This window comes from Callionymus lyra, chromosome 11, assembly GCF_982586985.1.
Source record: "Callionymus lyra chromosome 11, fCalLyr1.hap1.1, whole genome shotgun sequence".
Classification (NCBI taxonomy): domain Eukaryota; kingdom Metazoa; phylum Chordata; class Actinopteri; order Syngnathiformes; family Callionymidae; genus Callionymus; species Callionymus lyra.
This window is the reverse complement of record NC_141828.1, coordinates 5,924,796-5,948,109: the sequence shown is the minus strand read 5'-3', so window position 1 is coordinate 5,948,109 and position 23,314 is coordinate 5,924,796. Positions and strand designations below refer to the sequence as shown.

General features: G+C 41.7%; 3 protein-coding genes across 5 annotated transcripts in view; 1 reads left to right on the top strand and 2 right to left on the bottom strand.

Moving 5' to 3' along the window:
- Positions 1–13,589, bottom strand: part of cul9 (cullin 9) — a 30,793-nt gene extending 17,204 nt beyond the window's left edge. Inside the window, exons 1-16 of one of the 2 annotated variants that reach the window (XM_087801948.1) lie at positions 13,278–13,589; positions 10,825–11,517; positions 10,225–10,379; positions 7,947–8,537; positions 6,702–6,843; positions 6,443–6,630; positions 5,606–5,795; positions 5,120–5,308; positions 3,454–3,652; positions 2,407–2,608; positions 2,130–2,320; positions 1,865–2,061; positions 1,656–1,795; positions 1,103–1,191; positions 930–1,035; positions 575–802 (exon numbers count right to left, since the gene is read on the bottom strand). In XM_087801948.1, the coding sequence (XP_087658074.1) occupies positions 575–802; positions 930–1,035; positions 1,103–1,191; positions 1,656–1,795; positions 1,865–2,061; positions 2,130–2,320; positions 2,407–2,608; positions 3,454–3,652; positions 5,120–5,308; positions 5,606–5,795; positions 6,443–6,630; positions 6,702–6,843; positions 7,947–8,537; positions 10,225–10,379; positions 10,825–11,517; positions 13,278–13,356 (3,579 nt within the window). In that variant the 5' untranslated portion in view covers positions 13,357–13,589. The remainder of the gene's footprint in view (positions 1–574; positions 803–929; positions 1,036–1,102; positions 1,192–1,655; positions 1,796–1,864; positions 2,062–2,129; positions 2,321–2,406; positions 2,609–3,453; positions 3,653–5,119; positions 5,309–5,605; positions 5,796–6,442; positions 6,631–6,701; positions 6,844–7,946; positions 8,538–10,224; positions 10,380–10,824; positions 11,518–13,277) is intronic. The other variant, XM_087801947.1, reaches the window with a different exon arrangement.
- A 2,042-nt stretch (positions 13,590–15,631) lies between these two features.
- On the top strand, positions 15,632–16,755 carry cst7 (cystatin f). Its single transcript, XM_087801951.1, has 4 exons — positions 15,632–15,739; positions 16,184–16,368; positions 16,433–16,549; positions 16,610–16,755. The coding sequence occupies exons 1-4, from the start codon at positions 15,682–15,684 to the stop codon at positions 16,685–16,687; spliced, it is 438 nt and encodes a 145-aa protein (XP_087658077.1). The 5' UTR covers positions 15,632–15,681; the 3' UTR covers positions 16,688–16,755.
- Positions 16,756–17,331: 576 nt separating this feature from the next.
- LOC148069049 (adipocyte plasma membrane-associated protein-like) lies at positions 17,332–21,075 on the bottom strand. Of its 2 annotated transcripts, XM_087801950.1 has the most exons (9): positions 20,885–21,075; positions 20,396–20,512; positions 20,183–20,298; positions 19,923–20,015; positions 19,185–19,301; positions 18,950–19,124; positions 18,761–18,895; positions 17,788–17,980; positions 17,336–17,643 (listed from the first exon to the last, which is right to left on the bottom strand). In XM_087801950.1, exons 1-9 carry the CDS (start codon positions 20,974–20,976, stop codon positions 17,431–17,433), a joined length of 1,251 nt encoding a protein of 416 aa, XP_087658076.1. In that variant the 5' UTR covers positions 20,977–21,075; the 3' UTR covers positions 17,336–17,430. The 2 variants fall into 2 exon arrangements, with proteins under 2 accessions (XP_087658075.1, XP_087658076.1); XM_087801949.1 differs by having other exon boundaries at positions 17,332–17,643; positions 18,950–19,301.
- Between the last annotated feature and the right edge of the window lie 2,239 nt (positions 21,076–23,314).

Genomic DNA, 23,314 nt, shown 5'->3' with positions numbered 1-23,314 from the left:
ACACATTTGTCAATCAAGCTATGCATTTGTTAATCTAGTTATGCCTTTGAAAATGGAGTTACGCATTTGTACATCTGGTAACTCTGGTAACGCATATGTAAATCTAGGTATGCATTTGTAAATCTGGTAATGCATTTGTAAATCAAGTTACACATTTGTAAATCAAGTTATGCATTTGTAAACCAAGTTATGCATTTGTTAATCTAGTTATGCCTTTGAAAATGGAGTTACGCATTTGTACATCTGGTAACTCTGGTAACGCATATGTAAATCTAGGTATGCATTTGTAAATCTGGTAACGCATTTGTAAATCAAGTTATGCCTTTGTAAATTGAGTCACTCATTTGTAAATCCAGTTATGCATTTTCAAATCTGGTAACGCATTAGGAAATCGAGTTACACATTTATAAATTGAGCAACACATCTGTTTTACATTTCTAAATCCAGTAAAGCATTTGCAGATACATGTACATATTTGTAAAACCTTAATTCATTTGTGTCCATTTACAGACAATAACAACACTGTAGCAGGTCAACAACAAGTAGAAGACCACCAAAGAGGTGGACCACTGACCTGGATGCAGCCGGCCAGGACACTGGTGGTCATCTTCCTGTAGAGGTTTGCATACTTCTCACAGTCAGAGATGAGGTCTTGCAGCTCGGTGACCAGCAGCAGACTAGAGCCGTGTTTATCCACAGCTTTGACCAGAACCTCCTTTGTCCCGAGGCAACTCATGACCACAGCGTAGTCCTTGTTCAGGGACGCCAGCTGATAGAGAAATTGAACCAGCAGCTGCACCACCTGGAGAACCAGAGACGTGCCGTTAACCTCATGTGTGAAGAACGTAGCATTTTTGTTGTGAAGCAAAATTCTTGAGGAAAAAAGGCTGAGCAAGACACAGAGCCACCTCCAACTTCAAGAACCTCACCTCTCGGTCACCGATGAAGGAAGACATGGAGGAGACACAGGCCTCTATGCTCTCGTGCCACGGCAGAACGTCCTCCACGTACTTGTCCAGGAATTTCATGAGAATTCTATGAGGACAAACTGACGTTAGACACAACAACACAATCAACAGAAGAATCAAGTTCTGGAACCGACTTGATGATTGAGATGAAGATGGTTCGGTCCGATCTCTGCTGCTCCAAGAGTTTAACCAGCTCCTGGTAGATGTCCCGGCTGTGGGTCACCTGGAGACACCACAACACGTTGAGAGAGATGTGCGTGTCTTCTCGTGTATATTGTGTCCTTTGTGTGTGTGTGTGTGTGTGATTTCTTTGTGCAAGTGTGTCTTCGTGTGGGTATATGCATGTATTTTTTCAAAGGTGTGTATATGTGCGTGTGCATTTCCGTATGTCTCTGTGTGTCTTTTTGTACAAGTGTGTGTGTATGTGTGTGAGCATGTATGTTTATAATGGCTGTGTGTATATATAGGTGTGTGTGTGTGTGTGAGCTTGTATGTTTGAATGGCTGTGTATATATAGGTGTGTGTTTGTGCATGTCTGTGTGTATGTTTGAATGGCTGTGAATAAATAGGTGTGTGTGTGCGTGTGTGTGTGTGTTTGAATGGCTGTGTATAAATAGGTGTGTATGCCTGTGTGTGTGTTTGAATGGCTGTGTATAAATAGGTGTGTGTGTGTGTGTGTGTGCGCACCTCCTCCAGATGTGTGCCATCTTGACAGAGCAGCTTCTCCATGGTCTGGATCACTTCTTTCATGGCCTTCAGCTCCTTCAGACTAATCATCAGCACACGCAGCTCGCGGTCATTGAAGACCAGCTGAGGGGACTGAGCCTCTGAAGAGCGACGACAGCATGTCAGTCCAGACACGGGTCAGTAGCTGTGAAGGAGCAGATGTTTCCTACCTTCTCTGTCAGGCTTCTGCACGGACGATATGTGGTTGAGACAGATGATGGCCAGCATGGTTTCAGAGCGGGACAGAGACAGACACTTGTCCAGGACTTCAGAGACGTCACAGGCGATGAGCTGAGCTGCCAGACCCTTGTGAGTGGACACCAGCATATTGAGGACCAGGAGACCATTCCTGACTGCAGACATGCATCTGTGGACGAGACACAAACACAGAACAGGTCAGCAGGCGTCAGTATGGACAGGCTACGGGAATCGTACCCTTTGGTCTTGAGTGCGAGACTGATGGCAGCTGGGATGGCGGCGAGAAGACAGCGAGAGCCTTTAGGAGTGGCTGAGCCGATGCTGGCGAAGATCTCCAACATCATCTGAGAGTCGGGTTCAGATAAAGGAGGACCTCCGTCCATGCTGCGCATGTCATGTTTACTGGCTCCAGTAACAACCTTCAATGTCTAAGGCGGGGTGCAAGGAAGTTACATCACCACTTTGGTCATCATCGTCATCATCATCATCATCATCATCATCATTGATGTCTCACCACGAGTCCCAGCTGCTGCAGGTGAGTGTCCGTGGGTTGCTCCTGCATGCAGGTGAGGACGGCCTTGACCCCGCCCTCCGTGGCGAAACACAGCCTCCAGTCATATTGCAGCATCAGCTTGTGCGTCAGCGCCAGAGTGGAGACCAGGACGGTCCGGCTGGACGAGGCCAAGAGCTCCACCAGCAGCTTCAGGACCTTGTCTCTGGTCCAGAGTCAAAGCAGATTTGTGAGTCGTTGTCATGGAAGCATGTCGGTGTCATCAAATATTGAACGGTTGGATTTAACATTTCAAGTGTTAAAACTTTTGAATAATTAAACTCAATCATTTGAATATTGAAAATACATTTTCATAATTTAATGATGTTTTAATTTCTAGTGTTTATGTGTGTATTAAGGTAAGGTAAGGTAAAACTTTATTAAACTGTTGACTTAAAAAAATGAATATTCTCCAAATAGTTCACAAAACAGACATTTTAATTGCAATGATTAAAACAAAAATAATAATTGATTAATCACTTCAGATTTTTAAATGGCCTCTTCATACATTTAAAAGAGTGGGTTTAATAAAGTGTCACCAGACAATACTACAAAAGGTCGAGTAGCTCTGGACTCTTTGATCGTCTAGTGGGACTTCATTAAACAGACATTATTAAATTGAAATTAAAAGGCTATGCATTTAAAATTGAGTAGTAGATTAATAAATATAATATTTGGTTTAAATTATTGGGATTCAAATATTAATTTCTGTGTTGAAAAATATTTGGAAAATATTATTAAAAAAACAAATTCAACCTTTTAATAAACAGCATTGAATCAACATAATAATAAAATAAAAAAATACAACCTTCCATATATAAACATTATTGAATTCAACATTTTCAAATGCTTGTTCACTTTTACTTTGGTGCCCTTACTTCGAAAGAAATGTTTCCCTTGATGCCCTAAAATGTATGCTCTTATTTAAGGTAACACTTGCCTTGACCTTAAAAGTATACATTCATGTATGTATTAAATGTACACAAGCAGCTGTGAGTGGTCGAGCCTCACCTGATCGTCTGTGAAAAGTCGCTCCTGCCAAAGTTCTTGTCCGGAGGAGTTTTGTCCTCCAGGATTCTGGTGATGACGACGACTGCAGCGAGCTGCTGCTCCTGGTCAGACGTGGTCCAGCTCTTCCTCAGGATGTCCACCACCGCCCCGATCCTTTCCAAGACCGTCTTCCTGCCCTGGATGTGCAAAACACTGAAAGCTGCAAGAGAACGAAGACTTAGAAAAACCTGCAGCAGTTCCCTGTTCGCGAGTCCCAGACAACTACCCTTTTAGACTGAGAGCTCTAAGAAATAGCCAATGACTCATTTACACTTAAATGCAATTCTTGATGGTCCATCGACATCTGATCGGTGTAGCCGCATGCATTGATTTGTCAGTTCTTCTTCCGTTATTCTATGCGGTTTGTTTTCTGGCATACACAACCTCTCAAAAAAAGGATGAATTTTAGTTGACATTTTTGTAAAATAAACAAGACAAATTGTTTTATATATCTTCATCTCTTCTGTCTCAACAGAACAAGTGCGCTCTAGAGTGAATGTTACAATTTGACATTCAAATGTAATAGTGAGTTTTATAATATCCATGATTGCCGTTTGCTTATCTTATCACTGCATATATTAAAAAAAATCTAGTTTTAGAGACTCAATGTTAAAATATTTTGCGCTGCATTTGTCGAATATTTAGTCGATATCAAATTGCAAAGAAAAAAGAAAATATTGTGCCAATGAGATCTTGTTCTTGCAAGATGCGTTTCTTACGTGTTCACAAACTTACAGTTGAAACTTTGTTACGTCAAAATCTTTTAGTACAGAACACTGTCAAACTGGGTCATTTTATGAAGCCCGCCAGTTGGTTTTCCTAAACATTAGATCAATTCTCATTTTGTGAAGATGTTTAAAGGGCAACTAATGTGTTGATTTAATGCGTCTTAAATGTGTAACTCTATTGTATCATCAGTGCGTGTTTGTACAAAACTCTCTTTTCATTCAAATATTGAAATTAGAAAATGATCTTAAGCCCCGCCCACTGAAAACACTTTGTTGTTCTGGAGATGAAATCTTGTTTACCATAACCACACCCACTGTGCAGTGATTGGTTAAACATGAAGGTTTGTCACTGTGCTTCATCAATCCCGGAAGTCTCCACCTCAAAGCGACTCGTTGTATAAACAAAGCGGGGCGTGATTACAGCTGGAGTAGGAGTGAAACCATTATTACGTCATAATGGACTCTCGTAACCTCTCGTTCGCCCAGATTTCATACTTTATAAAGTAAGAAGTGGAAAACATGGTCATGATGAGGAACTTACTGTGTCTTTGGAGAGGAAGATTCAACATTTACTACATCAGAGTGAGTCCGGAGAATTTAACTTGGGAGTGTTTTGACATTATTTGCTCTTTAAAATAAACTATGGAAAAGAGATTAGAGATGTTTACAGTTCTACAGAGATCTCTAATGCTAGTAAAACTGTGTTGAAGAAAATACATTTGTTTTTTAAATAATACCAAACACAAAGACAATATAAAGTCAACATCATCATCACAATTCTTGGTGCAGAAAGATTGGTACATTTTTCAGCACATGACCTTGTGTGACTCAGTTTGACACCCCTGGTCTCGAACTCTCTAAACTCCAAGGCAGAAACCAACTCAAGCAGGATATCTCACCCTTCATCTTCTCCTCCAGGTCGTCAGGAAACATGCTGGTGTCCAGCGTGGGGAGCTCGCTCTCCTCCTCGGGGCTGCTGCAGGTCGAGTCCACAGAGAGCTCCTTCTTGGCTTTTTTACAAACGGAGCCCATCGTGGACAACACTGAGGAGGAGCAGTGACCGTCGACGGCTGTCGAGTCAAACGATCCTTCAAGAAGAGACAAAGATTCAAATCAGTGAGTTGGACCAATTGACATTTGAACTTAGACTGATGGACCCGGAAATGTAAAAATTAAAATTAATTTGACACAATCACTGCTAAATCACTTTTTCTGGAATTGGTAAATAGTATTATGTTTAAACCATTATCTTTTGTTTCTCCTCCTGTTTTCTGTGAGTTGTGGTTGGAGATCTAGCCATTTTAAGTGTTTAAATAAAACTAATAAAACATTTAAAAAGATTTTAAATCACTAAGATACAGGAATTTGGGGATTCAATGTCTTACCACCAGACATCTCCACATGTGCTGCTTCTCCTCCTTGTTCCTGGAGGTAGAACTTGGAGAAGGTATGAGAGCAGAGCAGGTCACTGAGACATGTTGGTGGCAGGTTCTGCTTCAAGAAGTGAAGAAGATTCCTGGCCGCAGACGCAGACACCGATGCGCTCAGCAGGGCAGCGTTATCCAGCTCTGCCCCCTGGTGGACCATAAGAGAGACACGGGCTTAACGAACCAATCTACGGAAACCAGTGCTGCGTCTCAAATCCCATACTTCTCTTAGTATACTAGAAGTTAGTATGCATCAGGATAGTGTACGTACTAACTAGTAACTAATTCTCCACAGATAGTATGTCTCAAATCAAATCTGCTGCTACACACTTACAGGAAATGACGCGACAGCTTCTTCTTCTACTACTATTTAACGATGGTTGCAACCAGCTGTAGGAACACTAGCGACACCTGCTGGCAGCACGTTTTGCAAGTTTGAAAGAAGAAATATTTACGCAAGATATTTACGCCGGTATCAGCACCGAAGATTTGTCATCCTCCTACTGTTGGCTGAAAATGCACCTGTAAGTATATTCAAATATATATATATGATGTAACTTCCGTTTACAAGATGGAGCCGTTTAGGGTAGTTAGTGTCCATCGAACCATACTCAGTTTTGTGGGCGTTTCAGTGACAATTTAGTGTGTATGGCGCAATAAATTTCGCATACTAAGAATTGAGATGCACTAAAAATAGTAACTTTGAGTACGCAAGTATGCGATTTGAGACACGGTACAGGTACAAAAAAGTCAAAGACACATAGAGAACATTTAAAATATCTTCTGTACCCTCACCTGCACCTCCAGAGACTGTTGCAGTATGACATTCGCCGCCTGTTGCTGGTTTGTTTCCAGCTTCTTGATGAAGAACAAAACTTCCCACCATTCAGCTCGACTAAGACTCGTGATGGTGTGATGGTCATTGGACATGTATGGCAACGAGTACAGACCACCAGGGGGTTTGGAAAAAAAGCTGGAGCTCACTGTGGAAGACAAACAGAAATGAAGGACTGAAAGAAGACCTAACTCACCGCCAGGAGAGATAAGAACCCACCGGTAATCATCTTGATGGTCTCGGCCAGTTTGGAAGCCTTCTCCTGCGTCTCCTTGTCGGCTTGACTACTACTGTCTCCGTCCACGATCTCCACCATGTGCCAGTGGACCCAGTAAGTCCGGCTTAGTGACCTCCAGTAAACCTGGGAAAAGTTCCATTAGAATATTGAATGGTTGTATTTGATTTTAAAATGCTTTGTTTTTTTATCATTTAAAAATAATTAAGCATATATATTTTTAAATCATTTAATAGAAACAAAATGTACATTTAAACAATTAAATTTGTTTTTATTATATAATAAAGTATATTGAAAATACACACGCTAAATTAAATATTTTCTAATTATTAATAATTCATAGTTATATAAAATGGTTTGATATTGGCCAACAGACAACACCAACCATTGTATTGAACTTTCAGCCAATCAAGCGACGCACAGACAGTCACGTGACCACGTAGGAGCACATGAAGTAGCTCTGTACTATTCTGGTATTGTCTGCCTCCACCATTTTACCAACTATTTTTTGTTGAATTAAAAATATAAAAGTTATGGAATTCAATCATAATTAAATGCTTAAAAATACAATTCAATAAAAAAAATAAAAAATTTCAACATCTTGCCAGCTTAGATCGGCTCAGTTTATACAAGGAAGTAATACTAACTTATGATCTAGTCAAACACTAGTGATCCAGTCACTCGTTTCTTTCAACCCTCTTTGTTAAAGAAACATATTGTAAGAACTTTTCATCTCGTCTCAGTTGTTTTCTTATAAGATCTTGAACTTCCAAACAAGTTTTAAACATGTCCATCTTCGTCGTATGCTAACAAGCTAAGTTGTTAGCTTCAGGTCATTTATAAAGTGTTATGCGTGTGTGTACAAGGAGGTGGATTTATTATTGATTTGGTGACATCATGATGCGCCGGCGGCTCCTCTCTGATGTCGCTCAGTTTCGTGGGAAACCGATGCAAGTCCCGCCAAACTGAAAGTCATAAGTGATATTTTTCTCCGGTCCAGGGGCACTAAAAGTGCTGTAATAAATAAAAGGGAAATATCGCAATGTTTTCCTTCTTTACACCCCAGGACCTCACCTACAGTACTCACTCCTGCACGCCTGCTTCTGCATTTTTAAATCAAATATCGTGCAGCCCTAATTTGAATGTTAAACTCAACCATTCAATATTGTGATGATGACACTTACACACAAACACAACTAAACCCGAAAAAGATTTGATATTTCACTGACCTGGACAGGTGGCGAGCCGTCGTTACTGTAGCGAAACTCTCCGATATCTCCGTTACTAACTTCCTCATAGTCCTCAAGCATGCGCACCGCCATGCCACTCTTCAGGTGATCCTGGACATATTCCACATAGGAAGAACGGGACGAGAAGTCCGGGCGCCTCTTGTATACGTTCCCGCTTTTTTTCTTGAGCAGCGTATTCAGGGGGGCGTTGGAGTCGGTGTGTTGTGGGACCGCCACGGTGCCGAACCGAGGCTGAAAGATGGAGCACAGGATGGGGCGGGACTCGTCGTCCTCTTGTGGCTCCGGATCGACTGCCGCTCCAGGAACAACCGGCGGTTGGCGGTTCCGGTCCCAGCCCATCACCCGCACCAGCTCCGAGATCAGGTTCGCCATCGCCATGGTGAACTCGAACTCCCGCTCGATCTGAAGGCGCTCGGAGTGGGGAGAGGAGCTGCACGACGGGAAGGCAGAGGCGGAGCCGACTTCCTGTCTCTCGGAGCAGGGCTCGGTCCCTGCAGAGTTCAGCATGTCCATCAAAGACGTGACGCACAGGTAACGCTTGACCAGGGAGAAGAGCAGCTTTCCAGGAATCTGGACGGAGACAGAAAAACCACAAAGTTTTGATAAACGGTTCAAAGTTATCTTTTTGTGTTTTCCTTCAATCAGATCATTTTAAATCATATTTATTGATTATTACAAATTTTACAATTAACATGCAAATATTCACGTCAAAATGTCATTTTTGTATTGCAACTAAACTTCCGGACGCTAGATGGCGGAGGCCATTACGTCAGCTAAAAGGACAGGTAAATCCAGTGAGATTCGGCATTGACTGAGGACAAGAGGATACAAGTAGCTCCAGCAGTTTTTAAAGCTGATGTTTGGACATATTTTGGTTTGAAAACAAATGAAAGCAGTTACGACTTCGTCAAGAGTCATGTGGTCTGTAAATACTACAACACCAGAGTCAAGTACTGGACAATACAACACATATATACTTATTACTACACTATCACAACACCAGAGTCAAGTACTGGACAATACAACACATATATACTTGTTACTACAGTATCACAACACCAGAGTCAAGTACTGGACAATACAACACATATATACTTATTACTTCACTATCACAACACCAGAGTCAAGTACTGGACAATACAACACATATATACTTGTTACTACAGTATCACAACACCAGAGTCAAGTACTGGACAATACAACACATATATACTTATTACTACACTATCACAACACCAGAGTCAAGTACTGGACAATACAACACATATATACTTATTACTACAGTATCACAACACCAGAGTCAAGTACTGGACAATAATACACATATATACTTGTTACTACAGTATCACAACACCAGAGTCAAGTACTGGACAATACAACACATATATACTTATTACTACACTATCACAACACCAGAGTCAAGTATTGGACAATACAACACATATATACTCATTACTACAGTATCACAACACCAGAGTCAAGTACTCGATGATACTACAAATATATCCTTGTTACTACAGTATCACAACACCAGAGTCAAGTACTCGACAATACTACAAATATATCCTTGTTACTACAGTATCACTATATATTAAAAGATATCATATGGTTGCCAGTGTATCATGATGCAAAATGTATCGACAATACAATACACACCAATACACAATACCTAACATCTTTAGATTTACCATTATAGTTTTAAATAACCTAAGAACCAATTACATCAGAACCCAGAGGTGTTGTCTGTTATTGTTATCACGTGCACCAGTTTAAAAATTGAGAGCAGAAACAACAACAGCTAAAATATAAATAAGTATGAATATTAAAAACATGTAACTGTTAAAAGTATTGACGGTACCGAAAGCAAACAAAGAAAGTAAGAAAAACAACAACATCAGCAGCAAGAATGAGATCAATAACAAGAAAAGACAGAGATCGACGACATGACAGATCGACAACGACAACTGACAACAAAGTATATAGTAAACAACAGCAGCAACAAACAAGTGCCCTTCCATGTATAAGTGTGGCTTTACATCGCAATGATTGTGTATTGTTGGTCTGAACTCTATATTTATGTCTTCATATGCATCAAACAGAAATGTTAAAATGATAAAAATAGACCATTCATTTTAAGTGGATCACACAGTAAGTGGTATATGAAATGAAACAGGATGATAGGAAAAGAGGGATGGGTCACAGAAATTATATTAATTCTACCATTTCCCTACAGGACAAGTGTAAAGACTGTGTTTACCTGAGGCAGGTGAATCCCTTCGAATGAGATGCCGTGTTCTTCAGACGAGGTGGTTTCTGCAAACAGCTCCAGGAGTGTGTAACGGTTGTCAAAGTCCATGTGCTGTTCAATTCCGTCCTGCTGGCTGAGAGACAATAGAACGTAGGCGCGACTTCCTGCAGGACATGAAGAACATCGTCATTATCTGACAAATATTCAATATTAAATCAGTGGAGTTTTTCAGAAAAACTGGGCTTTTTTAAAGGGCAACTAATGTGTGAAGCCCATTATTCTGTCACAATGAGCTTCACTCTCGTAACCTCTTGTTCGCCCAGATTTCCAAGCAACTTTATAAAGTAACAAGTTAAAAACATGGTCATGATGAGGGACCTACTGCATCTTGGAGAGGAAAACTTCAACAGTTAGTTGAACTTTAAGTACACTTGAATTGTAAATCCATGTAAAAAGAATCTTCTCTAGACCAGAGGGGGTCAGACTTAATGACAAAAAGGGAAAAAATCCTCTAGCGGTCTCAGTCCTGGGCCACACTGTAGTCTAATTTTGATATTTTATTTAACAAGTGATCTAGACTGGGAATAATGGATAAGTGAACCTACTCACCAGCATCATGCGATGCTAGCGCCCGCAGCATTTTGCTAGCACTGCGCCTGGTCTGGGTCTCCTTGTTGCACAGCAGCTCCATCAGCAGGTTGAGCGCCCCCGTTTCTTTGAAAACTCCGACGAGCGAGCCGATGCTGGCGTAGGCGCTCAGCACGTGGATGGTGTGCGTGATGCTGATGGAGAACTCGCTGGTCTTGGCCATCTGCCGCCGGGCGCGAAGCACCAGGTTCTTCACGTCCTCCTTCATGTCCAGCAGCTCCACCTCGTCGAACGTCACGTTGTTGGAAATCTCCTCCAGACTCCTCGGCCCCGCGTCACCCGCGGATGCATCCCTGGAGTGCAGATTCTCCTGCAGGGGGCGCTGCGAGTCGAGTTTCCTCTTACCCAGCAGGGTGGGGCAGTTGGCGTAGACATCTTCCGTCGTCATCCACATGAGGATGTTCTCCTGCTTGGCATCCCCCGAGGAGGAGCTGGTGGAGCCAACGTTTCGTGTGCAGGCCCCGTTGGCCCCGCTGGCGACCCAAGCCGCTCCACCTGAACGTTCACCGGTGTTGATGAGACACCAGCGGATCAGGTACTCCGTCTGGCCATCGTAGGTTCTGCGTTGACGAATCAGTTCTTCTGGGAAAGCTTGCAGATGTGGGCTGAGTTGAACCAACAGATTTCCATTTCGCCGTTCACCAACCATCATGGCTGCAGGAGAAGAAGCATATGATCGTTATTTACATTTATACCACTAAATGAGGAGACATGTTTTTACTTTAAAGTGCATCGAATTAGGATTTATTTGTGAATATGTGAGTATCTGCAGCAATGTCTCAGACCAGGGAACACCTTACATGCCATCTTAAGGGGTCGTCAAGTAAGTAAATGTTTTTTGTAAAGATCTTTCTAGACCAGGGTCACAAAGTGCTTGAACAATCGAAAGCAATTCACAGTGAAAAATAAATACAGATTTGAAAACTCTATAAGGCCAAGACATAAGACAAACACCAGAGTCTCAGAAAATCAGGGAAAAGAACAAATAAAAGTGTCTTAAGATGTTTCTTGTAGGAGTCAGTAGATCATCAAACACAGATGTTTCTTGAAGGAGTCAGTAGATCATCAAACACAGATGTTTCTTGTAGGAGTCAGTAGATCATCAAACACACATGTTTCTTGAAGGAGTCAGTAGATCATCAAACACAGATGTTTCTTGTAGGAGTCAGTAGATCATCAAACACAGATGTTTCTTGAAGGAGTCAGTAGATCATCAAACACAGATGTTTCTTGAAGGAGTCAGTAGATCATCAAACACAGATGTTTCTTGAAGGAGTCAGTAGATCATCAAACACACATGTTTCTTGAAGGAGTCAGTAGATCATCAAACACAGATGTTTCTTGAAGGAGTCAGTAGATCATCAAACACAGATGTTTCTTGAAGGAGTCAGTAGATCATCAAACACAGATGTTTCTTGAAGGAGTCAGTAGATCATCAAACACAGATGTTTCTTGAAGGAGTCAGTAGATCATCAAACACAGATGTTTCTTGAAGGAGTCAGTAGATCATCAAACACAGATGTTTCTTGTATGAGTCAGTAGATCATCAAACACAGAGAGTATGATCATCGAACTAGACAAGCTTATATTAGTGAACTAAGTCCTTGGTTACTATTTTAATTTCCTGAAAACAATTTTAAAGTCAAAGAAATGTTTTGAAAAACAAGCCTTTTATAATGACTTTCTTTAAATAGCTTATTTATCTTTTTGTTTTATTTTAGGGTTTCTTGGCTTTGTTCCGTCTTTCCTGACGGCCCCTTACCACAGATTATAATCTGGCCCCTGAGTTAGAGAATCATACTTCAACCTCTTGAGGGCCACACAAATAAAGCGAAGGGGCCTCATGTGCCAAACCTTGTTTAAATCTGTCTTAGACCAAAGATTTAGGGCCCCTGGCTGTTGGAGCTGAAAGAGGGCCCCTGGATTCGGGATAGTCTCTTCCCCTTTAATTCAATTTGATACTTTCTTTTTATAGAAACTTTGTTCTTGTTCTTATTTTTATGAATTATTGCTGTGTGCTAATTGGAAAAACAATCTCCCAAAGTAGACCTCCTGAGGGATCAATAAATCTATAAAATCGATCTATAAAACCTCAACCTGACGCCAGGTAAGTGCTGCAAGATGGATGAAAGATAAACATGGTCCAGCAGTGTTGTTTTGAATCCACGCCGACAATGGTTGAGTGGGAAGGGACACACTGGAAAGGAGGGCGTACCTAATGACCACAGAAGCAAAACTACCCTTTTTCCGATGACGCTCTCGCACCTACGTCACTGCATTTCGCCACGATTTCAGGAAAATGGAAACCGAAAGCCACTGTCCTCGAGCAGCTCAAGCTAGTCTAACAATAGTGTTTATATTCGGCTTCAGCGTCGTGAATATGAAACAAACCCCGCGCTACGTGTGACACTAACTTCCAGGTGACAGTCGTTGCTCAGGTGAGAGTCGTTCCTCAGGTGAACTCTCCACAGACGCCGCCCATGACACGAACATACGAGACGGTCAATAAGCGGAAGTTTACTTTCCTGCTGCGGCCACACACGTCCAGACGAGCGGAGACACGTCAAAAGGGTGTTTTTTTTCAACCGAGGGACGTCACGCGGAAGCTCGCTGACAGATGTCGCGTCACATCGGAAGGCGTCACGATTAACTCGCTTATCTCGTCCAGTGGGAAAGTTGATGTTCAGGCGAACACGCTGAGTAACCGCGACTCTTCTTCTGCGCGCTGGAGCTCCGAGCTACGCTTTAGTCAACGCACCTTTTTGTCGGTTTATTCCAGGTTGAATTGTACATTTGTCACTGACCTGGGTGCGAACTGTCGGTCCAATTCCCAGAGAAGAGAAGTTCACAGTGAGTGACACATGCGCACAAAACAGTGACGAATCCTCTGACCCCATTCTGGGAAGCAATTGGTCGACAGCGCTGTGCTGCCACCTACAGGCTGGAGGCGAAACTGCAATTACACTAACGTCCTGTTCAAGTTAAAGTTCAAGAATCTTTTATTTTATTATTACAGACAACCTTTCTGTATGGAGTTTGTATGTTCTCCCCGTGTTGTGTGGGCTTACTCCGGGCACTCCGGTTTCCTCCCACAGTCCAAGAACATACAGAGATTGATTGAGAACTTTTATTATTTTTTATTTCTGGGTGTTTTATTTTGTTGGTATATTGCTCTGGCTGTTGTTGAACCGAATTTCCCCTCGCGGGACAAATAAAGGATTCTGATTCTGAAATTGTCCATAGGTATGAGTGTGTGTGTGAATGGTTGTCTGTCTGTGACAGACTGTCCTCCTGTCCAGGGTGTCCCCTGCCTCTCGCCCTATGATACAGGGATAGGCGCCAGTCTCCCCGCGACCCTGACCCCGGGATAAAGTGGTAGACAATGAATGAATGAGCATAGATGAAATTGTAGTCCTCTCAGAGCCACGATGCAAAACATGAAGTAGACAATGAAAGGACATTTCAATTTTTTTTAATTTTTTTTAAATAATCAACAAAATGAAATAAATAATCAACAATACTTGAAAAATGAACTAAAACTAAACAAAATATCAAACACTAACTTCCAGGTGACAGTCGAGCCTCCGGTGAACTCTTGACAGACGCCGCCTATGAAACGAACATATGAGCAGACGTTTACTTTCCACAGTATTCCTGCAGGAATAAACACACATGAACAACAAAGTGAGGATGCACAACAAACCTAAGCAATACATCAGCAGGATTATAGTTAAGATGGAACCTACAATAAAACTACACATACAATTAGTCAAAATTCACAATGAAAAAATCCTAGAAGATTAATCAACAATATATAAATGCAATTTTTCATAGATGAACTTCAAAAATGGCCTCTGGTTAGAGACCCCTAAATTAGTGGGTAACAAAGCAAAGTAATGTGAGCTGAAATGAGATAAGGTGAAGTGAATAATAATAATGTTTGTGAATAAGCTGTAAAGTTACATTTGAAACAGTTCACGTGGAGTCCCTGTTACACTGGAAAGAACTATATTTGATAGGATTTACTGGGATTTCTTTTGTTGTTGTCGAAATTAAATATAAAAAAAACCTGTCCTTTTTTGATGATTAAAGTAAAATAATGAATAATATAGTTTTTCTTCTATATTAATTTAAACTTCTACAGATGATTAAAGTAAAATTCTCCTACACAGTGATAGAAATGTAAACAGGGCTGGTGTTTTGAGATTTTGAGCTATATCTGGATGCACAAAACACCTGTCAGAGAGTACTTGATGGTAATTAAGGTCAGAGGTCAGAGGTGGCAAGTTTGACACTGCCTATATTTTCGTTTTTAATTTAATTCAAAGCACGTTTGAAGAATATCATGAATTTCACAGTATAATATGCGTCCCCTTGAGAAATTAAACCCACTCTTGGTCTATCTGAAAACATCCAAGCAATGTCTTCAATATATGGTCTAAATGCAAATTATATCTCGGTATATAAATAAGATATCTTGGTAGATAAATAAGATACATTTTAATTCTGAGCAGCATTTATTTCCACTCATCTAAGAAACAATCAGATGAAAAATCCTGTTTTCAAAAACTGCATGTATTTGGGCCACAATTGTTTGTTTCACTTGACATTCGCAGTGTATTTATAACAAATAGTAATTTCCATTTACTTTATGTTCAGGGGTCAGCTGTCTGAAAATGATTTCATATTATTTAAAAAACAAAAAAACAACTTATCGTAATAAAATCCAATGAAAAATAACCATCCACTAAAATGACTATAATCGCAGACCCGGTGACAGCTGTTTCAACACAGACAGGAAGTTATGTCGCAGTAAAGATGGTGAAGATGCTGATCAAAAGCACGACGACTCTCGCTGCTCTCGTCCTCGTCCTCGGTAAGTCGTTCACGACCCTGAACCTTCTCCAATTCTTCTAAACAACAAGACAAATGTGACTCAATGAACACAACCTTGTAGTAAATTGTTTTTTTAAACAATACAATAACAACAACAATAATTTACTTCCTGATCGAAACAAATACAACAAATAGTGCCACGAGTCTCGCTTTTATGTCTGTTGGAAAGCACGTGTTGTGTTGGGATTGTTAGCTGTTGCAAAATTAGACATTTTGTTAATTGTTTCTATTGATTTACAAAAGAAATGTGTCATCTTCAAACGACATAGTTCCAGGGAGACACCGCCCCCTGCTGGTAGGAAATCAATTCTAACTCAAGTGCATTTGTCTGTTCATGAATATTCATATATATTCAAGTATTGTTTCATAATTGTTTATTTCTGGTTGCCACTCACTTCCAGTTTTTCCTTCTCTTCCCTACTAGAGGTCATGGCTACTGTGGGAGGACATCACAAGAATGGCTGCCGGATCCCTGGATCTCCGTGCAACATCAGCTTGAACGACCGACACCTTCAGAAGTTGGTCTTCATCGCCGCCCAGGAGTTCAACAATGAAACCAATGACGCCTTTCTCTTCAAACCAGCCGCCATCTTGGGCGCTCAGCGGCAGGTGAGACGCCTTGGAAGCGGCTCGACGTGAGATTAAAGTGAAACCACGGTGTTGTGTCTCTCAGATCGTCAAGGGGATTCTCTACATCGTGGACTTGGACCTTTCTAGAACTGTGTGCAAAAAACAAGTCAACATGAGTCTGAGCCAGTGTGACTTCCAACCGCCCGGACTCCTGCACCAGGTGAGTCCTCGACCGTGTCGAGTCCCGATGTGACGTTAATTCATGTTTTTGTGGTTCCAGACATTTCGCTGTCACTCTGACATTTGGTCGATTCCTTGGATGAACCGGACTCAGACACAAATCAAATGCAGACCCTGAAGTGAACAGTGTCAGTGGGAAAGATTCTGAAAATAAAGACCGTTTTACAATAGCGAACCAAAATGAATGGACATAAGATGACTTTATTTCTACTCCACCTGCATTATACGGACATCAGCATTGGTTTCTGGTTGAAATTAATGTGTTGAAACTGTTGAAGGTCACTTTAAAATAGTGGAGTAAATGTTTATTCCACTTATTCAACTTCTGCCCCCGAGAAACAGCAGGTAGAAAGTCCTACCTTTTCTTAAAACATCACCATTTGTACCTCCTTCCTTTGAAATTCACCAGCAGTGGTTTTGCCGACAACCACGCAGCCTTCAGCAAAATATGCCCAAACATCAGCTTTTAAAACCAGCTTGAGTCGACTGTATCCTCTCATCCTCAGTCACTAGGGATATCAAGGGATTTCATTGTTCCTTGAGCTGTGGAGGACAATAATGACGGCTGATACACATGTTAACACAAAGTTCAACACACAACTGAACTTATGAAAACGCACTAACTTATACGATCAAATTCATGTACACATTCATTAGAATGGGCACAATAAACACACAACTTTGCATACACTGTAACCCATCTGACAAACGTACACATTCTCATGGACACAAGGACGCACACAATTTCGAACAAGTGTAGACAAACATGTTTATTTGTGAAGTCGTAGATAAAACAGTGTGATTCTCTCCACCAGGGGGCGTTAGTTAGTGTCCCTCACAGTAGTCAGAGCCAGGATCGGGTCAATCTTCCTCTCGCAGATCCAGTCTGACGACGAACGGCGAGCGGTACGACCCGAGGTACAGTTTGCCATCGTGCTCCAGGACTTCGCTGACGTGCGGAGCCACCAGGCCGCCTGGATCGTGGAAACTACGGGAACATACGCCGCCCTCGTGCAGCTCTGCCACCAGACTGTAGGGTTGAGCCAACTTCACCAGCACCTGCTGGTTGAACACCTGCAGGCAGAAGAAGTATTTGATTCTCAGCTGCTTAGTGTTGGTCCAACATACTCTTGCTGTGACTTTATTTCCTTTTCGAGGAACTATCTTCTCGACAAGAAGCTCGTCTACCTTACACTGAACTGACAGTTGTTGGTTCACCTTGAAAAGGAGCTTCTTGATCCAAGGTCGCTCAGACAGGAAGTCCATCAGAGAGAACCCAGGGTTCGGGCGTATGGCCGACATAGCCACCCAGTACCCTCCGCTGGAGCTGGGACGGATGTTGTCCGGGAAACCAGGGAGGTTGTCGATGAATGTGTCCATGCCACCTTTGTTTAGACCGGCCACGTGGACTCTGGAGGTCACAAGACAGAGGCTCAAGGTCACTGGTTTGTTTTCGTCATCATTCTACGGTTTATGCATCTCCAGCATGAAAGTACATCAGTATTTATTTTTGATGTTTTTTTCAAAGCATTGAGGTTTTTTTTTGTATATTTGAATTAAATTATTTGTATATTGAAAGGTTGAATTTAGTTCCTTCTTTGGTATCGTCTCTTATTATAACTAGTGATGTGTTGATGAAGCTTCATGAAACACTGTCATTATCTTCAGAGTCCACTAGATGGTAGTGATAAGTTGGTGAAGCTTCATGAAACAGTGTCATGTTGTTCAGAGGTCAGTAGGTGGCGTCATCTGTTTAAAAAAGATGTTTCATCAGAACAGTTGTTCAAAACAAAGGAAAATATTGCAGAATCGCCATCTAGTGGACACTGAAGATAATGACACTGTTTCATGAAGCTTCATCAACACATCACTGATTATAACTATAATAACAACATTGTTATATTAAATTTAAAAGGCTACGAATTAAAGTTTATTAAATTTTAAAAAAGTTTTTTTGGAAATATTTGAATTCGAATTTCAACCATACATTAATTTTCAAATGCTCAACCCTAGTGTTATCCCAGGTCCAAGGCCGAAAACAAATGTGTTTGAGGTATCCCTTGTGTTGCCTCTTGAGTCAAGGAAGCAACTTCAGAACATGGTTCGTTGCAAAGGCAACATTTGAAATGTTAAGGTCAACCATTCAATGTTCTAATGGTACTTTATATCCTTCAATACACAGTAGTTGTACCTGCGTATCCGGGCCATGGTGGTCTCAGCCACCAGAACCGACTCCTGGTCCGGAAGCAGTTGAATTCCGTTGGGGAATCGCAGGTTCTCCATCAGCACCGACAGTTCTCTGCTCTCCAGGTCGTACTCCAGCACTCTGACGACACAACAACAGTGGCTGCGTCTCTTCACGCGTGACATCACTTCCTACCGTCCGTCTGCAGTGGCCTCCATCAGGAGGTGCAAGTAGTCCCTGCGCTGCCACCTGCTGCTGGAGGAGGTGAAGTAGATCTTCTTCCCGTCCTGCGTCACATCCAGGTCGTTGATGAAGGACAACCTTCTGCCGGCGACCTCCTGACCCCCCGCCACCAGCCGGGTGGAGGCGCCTGCAAACACACCTGTCACTCGTCTACACATGAAGAAGAGCGTCAAGGTCACACGCTCACCTGTGTTCGGGTCCATCTCAAAAATGCCCAGGTATGCATCGGCTACAAACAAAGTGCCATTAGGTCCAACTCTGATGCCCAGAGGTCTCCCACAGGTGGGCTCCTCCTCCAGAGACCCTGTAACAGTGCAGACGAAAGTCTCACTTAGAATCGTCTGATGACACATCATGGACTTCAGTAATCCAGGGCTGGGGGTTCAGAAGGTAACCCCCTAATAAACCAAGGACAACTGTACTACACAACATGCCAGAAACAAACAAAAACAAACAAAGGTTTGTGTCTTCTAGTTTACACTTAATTGTAAAAGTTTATTTTCATGTCTAAACCAGAAGGATCTTCTCGCCTGCAGTTCATACAAAACTCTGCAGAATTCTGAGCCGCTCTAGTAGAAGAACTCACATTTCTCTGATCCTTAAAACTCTTCACTGGCTGCCAGTTTCTTTCAGGATCATTTTAAAATTCTGGTTCTTACGTTCAGATCTATTCATGGTCAGACCTTCCATCAGTGATCTGATCCAGACTTACACCCCAGCTCGGGCTCTGAGGTCTGTGGATCAGAATCTACTGATGGTTCCTGAACTTCGGGACCAGAGGAGAGAAATCCTTCCAGACTGTTGCTCCTAAGTTTTGTTCAAGCGCTTTGTTATCCTGGTCTAGAAAGATCTTTACAAATAACTATTACTTACTTACTAAGATATGTAGGTCACTGTTAAAGGTCATTAAGGTCAGACATCTCACCACAGGGTGGTTTTCCAAGTCGTGCCAGAGTGAAGATCCTGCGACCGATCAGTTTCACTATTTTGCCGTCAGCTGTTCCAGTGAACAAAACATCTGCAGAGAGAAGAACACTTAGAACACAATGATACACACACACACACACACACACACACACACACACACACACACACACACACACACACACACACACACACACACACACACACACACACACACACACACACACACACACACACACACACACACACACACGCACACACCTCCCACTGCTGCAATAGACTCCGGTCCAATGAGCTGGTCCTTGAAAAGTCTCTCAGCCTCTCGTAGTCTCAGGTTGGGGGCCCAGCTGCCGGACATTATCGGGGGCTCCTTCAGACTGCAGCACAGAAGACCACCAGCAGGTGGCGCACACAGAACATGAAGGTCCAACACACCAAAAAGCTCCTGACCCCCCTCTTCTGTCAGGGCCTCACCTGAAGACGTCCGGCTGGATGGGGGACTCCAGGACCAGCGTGATGACGAGCAGTGGCAGCAGCACCAGACCCCCCAGAGACAGCAGCGTCACCTGGAAGACTTTCCCGCTGTAGGTTCTGCAGCACAAGGACGTCAGACCTTGTGAAGTCAAACTAAAACATGGATGTCATTGGATGCTTTTAAATGATAAACATGTTCTCTTGGATGGTTTCACTTTCATTTGGCTTCTGTTGGGAACTGACCACTGACCACTGCCAGCTGGAGATCACAGAAGAACCAGGAGGTCACAGAAGAACCAGGAGATCACAGAACAACCAGAACCCATTTGGACTCCACCGGAAGTGACGTTACTGTCAGATCAACGCTAGCTTCTGATGTGTAGCGTTGACTTCATGTTATTCCACATTTTATTCATGTGTCAAATCACATTTATTTTAATGCACGTTTCGGAACCAGCGGCGTCACGTGATCGCCGGTTCCGTGCTTACCCGGTGCTCTTGTGTCGATGCCCCGGCAGGTCGTCGGTGATGATTTTGGGTCGATGGTGCCGCCGGAAGCGAAGCCCCGCCCCTTCATTCATGCTGCCCCCCGGTCCGGAACGGTACCGTCGTCCTGACCCAGTTCACGTGTAGCCGGGTAGTAGGTCAGGGATCCAGCGGTGCCGCCGAATCATCCTCCAAACACCGTTCGATTGGACTTCCGGTTTCCTTTCACAATAAAATACTACGTTCATAATATCATCAGAATATTGCTGCGGTTCACATTTATTCAGCGTCAGTTTAAATACAGTTAATAAGAGAGAATACATAGAAAAGCAGTTCGAGGTGGTAAAGGAGAAATTATCAAGGTTATCATGCAGTATTAGATAATGACCAACAGATGGCAGCAGAGAAAAGTAAACGCCATTAATTTGATCGTTTCTTAGGAAGATTTTTATATCGATCTAAACCGAATAGATTTACTGAAACAAATGTACAAACTCTGAATATTTTTAAGGTCATTTGTTACAGATAATTTTATATTTGTTTCAGAGTTTTGCAGTTCTGAGCCACAGTAGTATTTTTTATATACGTCTTGCATACATGTATATTTGACAATAAAAAAACTTTAAATTAAATTTTAACGTGTCTAAAATATTGTGAATTAAATGAATGGTTACAAAAAAATGGTTCAGGACACTCAATTGTGGAGAATCTATTTCTAAAATAAGTAAAACACTTTCAAATATTATTCGGTTTTATATAATTCTGTTTCATAGTTGTTACATAGGTGGATATGTTATGTATCTTATATATTATATATCTTATTTTCAGTCATTGGTTGTTTGTTTTTGTCTGTTTAGTATGTTTCAGTTTGCTGTTAGTAGTTAAAGTGGTTGTTGATTGACGTCACCAGGGGGCGGTGTTGGGTGAGTTTGGTAGTATTTGTGGTTTTCCGGTTATAATAAAGTATCTTAGCAGTAATTGTTTTTATTTTGTAGCTATTTTGCTATTGTCTTTAATTATATGAAATAAATGTCATTTGGGCACGTGCTGATGTTTATTGACGTATTTGCTCAGTATATTCTGCAAGTTTCCTCATTTATCTTTTTTTCAGGGTCTTTCGAGGCATTAGAATCATCATTTTGAAGAACAACAGATGTGAAGCGTCATGGAATCCGTAAGTTTTCTGCTACATTCTCGCTGGGACGTCGATAAGAATCCTCGCATCAGCTGAATTCCAGCTCTAAGATCAAAAGTTATTATACTTAACTTAACATGTTCCATCATAATCGTCCTGAAAGAGCTTTAATCCTGAATGGATTACAAGCAAACACTTATCTTAAGTGGAGTAATGACACATCAAACCTATATTTCAAGTAACTGTACACGTCGTGTGACTGACACGCTCCAGAGAAAGTCATCTTGACCTCCTCAAGGATCACAGGAACGAGGAGATGATGAGAAAACCTCGACAGATTAAAGTCGTTAGCAGACGGACCAAACGAGCGGATAATTAATTTGATCTGTTAATCAAAGCAAACAGATGCTCTCGCGTCATTAGACCCGACTTAAGAAGTGTTGCTCGAAAGGATAATTTGCCACCGAGGTCTAAGGAGACACTGATTGATCGAGAGGATTCATGGGAGACGATCGTTCAGTTACGGACACAGTTTGATCCGATCATGTATACGCTTCATTCTACGATCATCTGCTGCAATAATACCTAACTTACAAATAAGTCAAGTAAGTAAGTAATGGTTATTTGTAAAGCACCATTCTAGACCAGGGTCACAAAGCACTTGAACAATCAAACACAATACACAGTTAAAACATATACTTTAAAAGGTCAAGACACATAAGAGAAACACAGGAATCCCAGAAAATCAAGGAAAAGCTCAAATAAAAATGTCTTTAGATGTTTCTTGAAGGAGTCAGTAGATCATCAAACACACAGATGTTTCTTGAAGGAGTCAGTAGATCATCAAACACAGATGTTTCTTGAAGGAGTCAGTAGATCATCAAACACAGATGTTTCTTGAAGGAGTCAGTAGATCATCAAACACAGATGTTTCTTGAAGGAGTCAGTAGATCATCAAACACAGATGGTTCTTGAAGGAGTCAGTAGATCATCAAACACAGATGTTTCTTGAAGGAGTCAGTAGATCATCAAACACAGATGTTTCTTGAAGGAGTCAGTAGATCATCAAACACAGATGTTTCTTGAAGGAGTCAGTAGATCATCAAACACAGAGATGTTTCTTGAAGGAGTCAGTAGATCATCAAACACAGATGTTTCTTGAAGGAGTCAGTAGATCATCAAACACAGATGGTTCTTGAAGGAGTCAGTAGATCATCAAACACAGATGTTTCTTGAAGGAGTCAGTAGATCATCAAACACAGATGTTTCTTGAAGGAGTCAGTAGATCATCAAACACA